This window comes from Mytilus galloprovincialis, chromosome 11, assembly GCF_965363235.1.
Source record: "Mytilus galloprovincialis chromosome 11, xbMytGall1.hap1.1, whole genome shotgun sequence".
Classification (NCBI taxonomy): domain Eukaryota; kingdom Metazoa; phylum Mollusca; class Bivalvia; order Mytilida; family Mytilidae; genus Mytilus; species Mytilus galloprovincialis.
In genome coordinates this window covers 40,289,308-40,298,995 of record NC_134848.1, presented here as the reverse complement: position 1 = coordinate 40,298,995, position 9,688 = coordinate 40,289,308, and the positions used below count along the sequence as shown (strand labels likewise).

Genomic DNA, 9,688 nt, shown 5'->3' with positions numbered 1-9,688 from the left:
GTCAACATAGTCACCAAATGTTGAATTATTTAGTGAGGGCACATCTTCTATATAGCGGAAAGTAGAGGGAAGGGATATTGCTAAAAAAAATTCTTATCTGTAAGAGTTAAATTCAAAAACAAACAAGCATTTCGGTATATGTGTTTACAGTTGATATTGGATTACACAACTTAATTATAATAACAAACAAGTAAGCTGACTTATTTAAGAAAAATATCTATATTAAAAACTCACAAACCAAAAAAACAACGATGAAACTTGTGTTGATAGAGACAAAACTGTAATGATTTCATTTATAATACAATATAAACAAGAATAATCAAATTTTCATTGTGTCAATTGAGTGCAACGTCTACACAAGACTTACCAGTAGCGTAAAATCTCTTGAATAAGTTGGAATAGCGTTTTATTTTTGACGGATTCACACTACTCTAACATTTTCGACTGCAAGTGAGATCTTAATGTGTCGTTTATTATTCTATTTGTACATGTCAGAAGAGACATACAAGCTCTTATAATTAAAATAAAACATGTTTAAAATTGACACAATTGCTTATGCATCATCGAAGTTCGCAATAAACAGTATTAGTTTGTTCTAACAGTGATGATATGTATGTATCAATCGAGTTCACCGACATGTCACTATCTATACCGATATGAAATGACGTCGATGCTATATCTAACATAACCTGAAATTGTTCATCACTATTATCAAGTCCAACCACGAATACTTCTACATTTTCTTTTAAAGTTTCAATAAGTATACTCTCTTCAATTGTCACATCATTCTGATATTTTGAAAAAACAACTAGAAACTTCTTTGCAGACACACGTGCACCTGTTTCACTATCAAATAATAACGCATTGGCACTGTTAATCAAGGCTGTAATATTGGTATTGGTATCGGTAGTTTTCACAAAAGACGACAACTGTCTTTGTAAATTTTGTCTTTCAGTTTCGTTATTGTATTTATTAAAATCAAACCGTAGATATGACGAAGATGCAAACGTTAATAAAGCAATTTGTTTGTTCATCGGTCCGAGTTTGAGTCCGGATAGTATTTTATTTATTATCGTAGGGACTTTAGTGGCTAAATCTAAGTTTCGCCAACCATTCGAAGTATCGACAGCAAATAAGACATCTCCTTCTTCAGATCTTTGGCAGACTACAAAATAACGTCAAAGTTATTATTTGAGGTTTTTTTCTCTTCCCATTTTCAAAACTCATTTAATACTTAATGATATGTATAAAAGTCTTTGAACATATTTATTGTTTAAAGATATACAATTGAGCATATGATTTCCCATTGTGATTTGCCTGTGAAGTTTCAAATTGTATAGTTTACCTTGGTTCTTAGATGATCTTTTTATTTATTTGTTTTAATGAAGGCAATATAAAACCGGGCTCATGAGTTATATTTTTGAAACTATTAGTTCTAAATACTCTCTGGATGTCATAATATTTCCTAAACGCAGTAAAATCGAGATCGTCTTATTAGTTTAGCCGTTTGAATTTGATTAACTCTAACAAAAACTCTATATGTATGATGTTGTAAACGACTAATTATCGGTGTAACTAAATGAATGCATTGCTTTACGTTTGGAATGTAAACTATAATTTACTGCTGCAAATCTTTTGTACTTTCGTCCTCAAAATGCTTTCCGATTCAAAATCCATTAAATGCGAAATAATACATTATATACAAGAATGTGTCCCCAGTTCACGAATGCCCCACTCGCACTATCAGTGTCTATGTTCAGTCGACCGCCCTATTGGGGTAAAAACTCTAATTAAAATTAGAAAAATCATATCATAAGGAACATGTGTACTAAGTTAGGTCAAAAACTACCTTGACCAAAAACTTAAACCTGGAGCGGGACAGACGGACGGACGAATGCACGGACGCATAGACCAGAAAACATAATGCCCCTCTACTATCGTAGGTAGGGCAGAAAAACTTACTATCACAGCTTTGGTCAATTAGGGCATTCATCATGTAGTGCCATAACCGATCATTATTGTACGGGAAAATTTTCTCACTTCCTCCAGTAATAACAGACAGGAAATGATGCGACACATCTTCCCCAACAGCCACTGCAAGCGTTTCTATTTGATGCCCGCTTACTGTCGATATCATGCTGGGTGTAGATGGCAGTCCGTCAGATAAAACAATGATATACTTTTTCACCTGACTGCTTGATACAACACGGTTTCTGTTATATAAGATATTAACAGCATGGTTGATGCCCTTGTGAATTTCAGATATCCCGCCTCTCGGATTCATTTGGGATATAAAAGCATCAAAACTTATTTTATTCATCGAATTGTCAAAGTTCAGCTCAGTGTATGAGTTATCTGCATACGAAACAATGGCTACTTGAAAGTTGTTTAAAGTTATCTCCCATTCCATCGTAACGGATTTAATAAAGTTCTTTGTTATATTGAAATATTCTGGAGAACAACTGTTAGAACTGTCTATTACAAATATTACATCAGTGGGATAAGGCTTGCACATATCTAAATTAAATAGAACAAAAATTAATATATAATTCATTAAACTTGTAATTTATATGAATATGACTCCATGTGACGTGACGAAAAATTGACCAATGATACATCATGGTTGTTCTATGTAGACCTTTTCTAGTGTTTGTTATAAACACACTTTTTTTTTTCTTTTTCCGATGAATATACAATCAAACACATACTATCTTGCACACGGAAAAATTCGTAAAGTTTACGTTGTTTTAAGAATAATTGCATCTGATTCAATTACTAGTAGACATTCTTTAAATACTATTTAAACTTAATCAAAGAACTGAATAATAGTATTCACATTTTCTTTATAGCCTTTTAACGGATTATAAATGTAACCATAAATACTGTTCCAACGATGAAAGCCAAAACGTATGGATGGCTATTTGAATGTCCAAGATGTTAAAGTAAGTATCCATATCCGATCGGATATCGATATGTCTAGTAGGGTATTTGCGACGTCTTATGTATATTAAAGTTTGTTTGCACAAAAAACTACGTTTGATGGTAAATGCATGCTATGCTGTGTCTTGCACACATATATTTGTCAATATGTGAAGTTCCCATACCCCTTCCCAGCTGTCCGATAAATTGAAGCTTCTTTCGATTCATGAATGAGAAAACCATAGTTACTAACAAGGTGCATTTTTGAACAATTGTGTTTGCTTGTTACGTGGTTTATGAGGGAATCATGCAAAAGCACGTAACTGCTAGTGTATATGTAAGTTCATCGTTAACTACAAAGATGTCATATAACCTGTTTGACATGTAGATTAGTATATATATATATGTTTAGGGGCCAGCTGAAGGACGCCTCCGGGTGCGGAAATTTCTCGATGCATTGAAGACCTATTGGTGCCCTTCTGCTGTTTTCTGGTCTATGGTCGGATTGTTGTCTCTTTGACATATTCCCTATTTCCATTCTCCATTTTATAGCTTAGTCTTGGAGAACATATTTGACTTAATTTATGTTTTTATCTCATTTTTTTTTTACAATTTGTATGGATATTCAGTAAAACAACTGTTCATTTACCTAGTCCACAATATTTTCCTGTGTAATATTCTGCACAGTTACATGTAAAACTCGTCAAGCCGTCGATGCATGTCCCATCATTGTTGCACGTGACACCAACGCAGTAATCTATATCTAAATCAATCAAACAAAATTTGATGGTAAAATATAATTGGAAATCTGATCCTGGTAATTTAGTTTAATTTTTTTTCCTATGAACTAAAGAACTAAAACCAGACATACCAGATGAGCTAACACATACAATTACATTCAGTTTGAGAGTTAAATGACAGGAAGTGTATATATTCACGTCATAATTTTATACTGAAAATTTTATAACTAAATGTTAAGATTATTTTATCAATTATTAATGTATACAAACTAGAACATATTTCATATAGTTTGATATAAAAGCATTGTGTATTAAGAAACAAGTTGTGTACTGCTGCAAATGATCTCAGTGTTTTTGTTTGTGTCAAAACTGAGAATCTATAAATCAAGTTCAGGGATAAACGAATGAACCATCGGATGGTTTTCATACCACTTACTTTGGTATTGTTTATTGGATACATAGAAAGTCATGATGGAAAGAAACAGAATAGAGAAGAATGTGTACACAAATGTAGCGTGTTTAATTAAAACTTGGTTTTTTGCTGTGCTTATCTGGATTTATCTTTCATTGTTACATGTGTAAGTTGCGATGGTGCAATGTTCGATGTTCGAAAAAAATAGAATGGTGCATATATAATGTTAAACGGTTTAAAAAAATAATATCGTTTGATAAAGTGTATATTATGATTTAAAATTTCCTTGAAAACAAACAGTGTGATGGTATTTTGCATAAATTAGAAACGTACACCTTTCGCGGACTCTTTTAATTTTAGCTACATGATTGCATTCAGATTCGGTTGTTGATGACATTGGAATAATCTTGGAAAAACATGCCATTTTTGGCCGTAAAACTAGCAATCTTAAAACTAAGAATCAAAGGTGAACAAAGCGTTGCTTAGATAAAAAAATAATAATGTAAGAGGAAACGACATAAAATAAAACAAAGGCCTAGACAAATAAGGAAGACCGAAATTTGGAGCCCGATCCAAACTCTCATATAGAAAATCAATCAAACAAACTTGCACTTCTTTTTTGGCCGAGTTAATTGATATGAATGCTTTGGATAGGTGTCTATGATTGGTGATGATGTTTGCTAGTTTGGTTATCTGATTGTTATTAGAAACAAACCTGTTTGACAATTATGATCTGTGAAGCCTTCTGGACACAAACACGTGTACTTAGATCCACCAGTCCATATGCATGTACCTTGGTTTTGACATGGCTGTGGACTTCGTTGACATGGATTTGTCAACACATCTGGAATGGTTTACTTAGTAATTAAAACCTTTTTTCAAAATGTTGTATAAATATATATCTGAACAAACTCATCAAAAGTCTTGAAAAAGTACAACAAACACAACATTTTTATGGTGAAATGTTGTTTGTGATTATTGAATGAATGATTAATAAATTATATTGTATACTTTTTTTTCGGATAGCATCCTAATAAGTATTGTAACTATATGTGCAATAGAAAATAGATTGAAACTTATGCCAATGTGATCCCTTGCTAATTTATGATCTTCAGTTGTCGTTTTTTTAGTAGTTTGTAAGTAAATCAAAATGACAGGTTTTGGCAAAATGTATAATTCAATGGATGACAAAATAAAATAGAATCAGGATTTCTATTCTCTTAAATCGTAACATCTAGCAAGATTGTTCATTTTTATAGATAGAAATCTTCAAAGTTATATAATTATAATATAATTATTTATCTTGTGTACAATACATATGTTGAATGTTCTAAACAATATAACAACGTTCCTTAGACGAAATCGTCTGACATGCGTTTCATGAACGGACTATAAAAATGAGTAACCTAATGATAACCTAATGATACCTTATTCAGTTTAAAGAGCAGAAACTGATGATCTGTAGTAAATTTTCGAATGCAGTGTTAGGCTTTTGTACGTGTTGTATCTTATTGGTTATCAGTGATTCGTTGGAGAGAGATTTGATGTTTGTTATTATTCGATTTATAAGTCTTGATTTGAAATAGATCATCAGAATAATACATCTTATAATTGTTTTAAAATACTCTCATAGCTTTAAAAAAATCATAACGTGGTCAAACTCAAAGAAGTATCCGTCAGATAAAAGAACGTCTGCCTGTTTTATGAAACTCTCATTGAATTATGGTTAGTTCCCTTTGTTACATTTGTAAATCGATATGTTGGATGCAAAATGGCATATCTTATTTCGATAATATTATAATCAGAATCGAGCTGTTTTATACGGAAATGATGATGCAGGATTTTTTTAAGTTATTTCATTTTCTTAATAGTTACCAGTGCACGTTTTAGATTTAATGTCATTGTATACTTGGCCAACCAAGTCAGCATAGCTGGAGACCATAAAAACATAACTCTGATTTGTTGCTATCTTATCCAGTTGGTTTCTATTTACACCATTTCCAACACCTACTGCGTACACAATTATTCCAAGTTGATGAAGCAAGCTTCCACCATCTTGAACAGAGGATTGACCGTCGGTAAAAAACATCAAAATTTTAAGTGAAAAGTCTCGGGCTCCATTAATGCTTTGAAACATGCTATTTTTAGAGAAGCTCAACGCCATTTCAAAATCTTGACTACCCCTATTGTAACTTATGTTGTCTACGTTAGATTTAATGCTTGCTTTATCGTTACAGCAACTAAAGTGAAAACCATTTCCCATTGAGGTATGGAATGCAAATGTACTAATTTTTACAGCAGTATTCCCTATATCAAAGACATCCACAAATTGTTTAACGAAATCGAGATTTTTCTGAAAATTAGTTGCACCGACACTCCATGATTCGTCAATCAGAAATCCAATATCTGCTGGTTGGTTGGAACACACTGTAAATAAAACGCGTTGCTGTTTTACATATTTGCTGCTAATCCATGTAATATATATATATATTCATATAAATAAAACAAAAGGTGTTCTTTCAATGCAAGCGTAAGCAGTTTTTTGTGTGTGTATTTTTTCGTTTTATCTTAACTGACTTAGGAACAATAAGCCTTGCATCGATTGCCTATATTTCTTCATATTGATACATAATCAATTTTATACTTCATCAAATATTTTTAATGTGTACTGGTCAAAATATTTACGCGTTTGACATTATACATGTTATACCAAATTTCAATCCTGGTACTTCTATGATGAGTTTATTTTGCTAGATATTGACTTTCCATATTGGCTTCTTCATGTTCTTTATATATATGTAGGTTACACTTTGTAAATACTTCTGTTTCTCAAACCATCTCTTTGGGAGATATATAATATTCATAGAAAAACTTAATTTGTTTGCGTACCGGTTCCTGGATATGATCTCTACCATTATAAATTAAATTCTGAAGTAGGCACAACAAATAGGTAGTGGTAGTACAAAATTTAGAAATAAGTTAAGCTCTAACAAGTTGAGGGCACATCCCTACAGTTAGCTATCAAGTTAGCAGTTACAAGGAAGCTATTGAACCAAGAGTTCCAAATGGTGAAGTTGAAATCATCCCTTCGTAAATTTTACGGACGCCATCACGAGTTGGTTGACCGTTATGGAATAACCGTTTCACAAATGATATCGGATATGTTCCTTACGTCGTAACTACAATCCCCTTCCCTTTCATGAATGTGACCTACCGAATTAGACTATTTACCGGATTTGTTATCACATAAGCAACACGATGGGTGCCGCATGTGGAGCAGGATCTGCTTACCCTTCCGGAGCACCTGAGATCACCCCTAGTTTTTTGGTGGGGTTCGTGTTGTTTATTCTTTAGTTTTCTATGTTGTGTCGTGTGTGCTGTTGTTTGTTTGTCTTTTTCATTTTTAGCCATGGCGTTGTCAGTTTGTTTAGGATTTATGAGTTTGACTGTCCCTTTGGTATTTTTAGTCCTTCTTTTAGACCTTTAAATAAAATAGTAGTGCATATCAGCTTTACAATTTAGGATATACATTTTATAAGTATTCAATTCATGTACTGATATGCATATAAATCTGTCAATCTGTGCGGTTTATTGTTTTATGCATATGTTATAGACCAGATTGCATGCTAAGGAATTGAATTAAATGCGTGTACCTTCAGCGCCTCCGTTTCTTGAAAGAAGAAGTGGTAGCAGAACCCAAATTGGTATCATTTTATCGCTAATTTGCTGGTCTCTATTATACTGAAACATAACAAGGCAAATTGTTTGTAAGAAGATAAAATAGGTTCGAACATTATTTTCAAGGTGTAATGATCTTAATAATCCTTTCACGAGTAAACGAACAATGTCCAATACTGTGTTAACGCGCTGCTGACAATTATAATGCATTGTGTTCCATTTGCCCTAATGGAAAAAAGCAAACATTTGGATCTCACCATTTGACAACCGTCGTGTTGCTCCTAAAAATAAGCTGACAAAGTATACGAAGTATTACTCTGGATATAAACAGGTCTGATTTATTAACAATCAGCTACACAATTGGTTCATTAAGGCAGTAAATATATCTGTATCATATCTTTTTAATTGTAACTTTTGTTTTGCTGCGTGCCAATTTAATAGGTAAAGCCACCACCGGTAGTAAAATTACAAATAACTGAACTCCGAGGAAAATTCAAAACGGAAAGTCCTTAATTAATTTGCAAAATCAAAAGCTGGAACAAACACATCAAACGCATGGACAACTGTCATATTCCTGACTAAGTACAGGCATTTTTTTATGTAGAAAATGGTAGATTAAACCTGGTTTAATAGCAAGCTGAACCTCTCACTTGTATGACTCAAAGTGGTTTTTGTTGTTTTTGTGTTATAAGATCACATTGACAGGTCAAGGGAGGATTCAGCGTACACACATTTGAGTCCTTCATAGCTTAATGTTCAGTATAAGATAAGGATCCGTGTTGAGGGAAGAATTTGGACCTATAATGGTTTACATTTACAAATTGTCACTTGAATGGAATGTTGTCTCATTGACACTCAAACCACATATTCCTATATCTTTATACATGAATAAAAGAATTTAAACCTCCCGACTTAGCATGTTTGATTATTGCAGCTTACTGTTCATTGTCAGTTATTACATACACATCCAGTACGAGAAACTATTAAAAAATAATAACAGAAAGTTCTGAATGTGCTGGAAATGATAACGGACAGAAATTGTGGACTGCCCCCGCATCAATAATATTTTGATGTGTTTGAGCTTTTGATTTTGCCGTTTGATTAGCGACTTTCCTTTTTGAATTTGGAGTTCAGTATTTTTGTGATTTTAATTTTTTTTTATAAAGATCGGAATTTCGCTTTGCAACATACCAACTACAGACCACTGAAAGAGTTGGTTCGAATGTTTCGTAACTAGTAAAGAATGGCAAAACATTTTCTGTTGGTTGTTTGTATCAAACTATGTATTTTATATTTTGGTATTTTAGGTATAAAAACGAAACATAAGCGACTGCCAAATGTTGTATCTGGTGCAGCAAAATTGGTACTGTTTATGTTATTACTACCACTGGGTCGATTCCACTGCTGGTGGACTGAGTCTCCGAGGGTACACTCGTAATCGTATATATTATTGAATGCGTTGTGTTTATGAAGGGGAAAACACGTAAATTTAATGCTTAAATACAATGACGTTTACACATATATACCATGACGTTACATATATACAGCGCTAACGAGTTTTCCTCGGAGTCCAGTATTTTTTGATTTTACTTTTTATAAGTAAATGGACAATTTCCGCGATACTGTGAGAGGCTTTATTTATCCTCAACAGGTTATCACCCGCCCAGTAACCAGTTCTTCGGTACTGGCATGAAATAGACGGCTTGTGTGTTTTTGAAATGTCCTGTTACAAATGCAAAGCTTTGATTCCTTGCCCGGGTTTTGTAATACCTTTTTACTCTTTTTAGTGTATAGGTCTTCGTCTTTTCAATACACTTTAAATTTTTAAATAAATTGGCCTCGATTATCACTGAAGAAACAATGATTGTCGAAATGTGCATTTTAGGCTGCACAATTGGTACCGTGTATGTTATTGTAGTACACATTTTAATTAACAAGT

General features: G+C 33.0%; 1 protein-coding gene across 1 annotated transcript; it reads right to left on the bottom strand.

The window, feature by feature from the left end:
• Window positions 1-200: 200 nt before the first annotated feature.
• Window positions 201-7,809, bottom strand: LOC143051138 (matrilin-1-like). Its single transcript, XM_076224148.1, has 6 exons — window positions 7,725-7,809; window positions 5,947-6,498; window positions 4,787-4,915; window positions 3,569-3,682; window positions 1,963-2,517; window positions 201-1,165 (listed from the first exon to the last, which is right to left on the bottom strand). Exons 1-6 carry the CDS (start codon window positions 7,780-7,782, stop codon window positions 561-563), a joined length of 2,013 nt encoding a protein of 670 aa, XP_076080263.1. The 5' UTR covers window positions 7,783-7,809; the 3' UTR covers window positions 201-560.
• Between the last annotated feature and the right edge of the window lie 1,879 nt (window positions 7,810-9,688).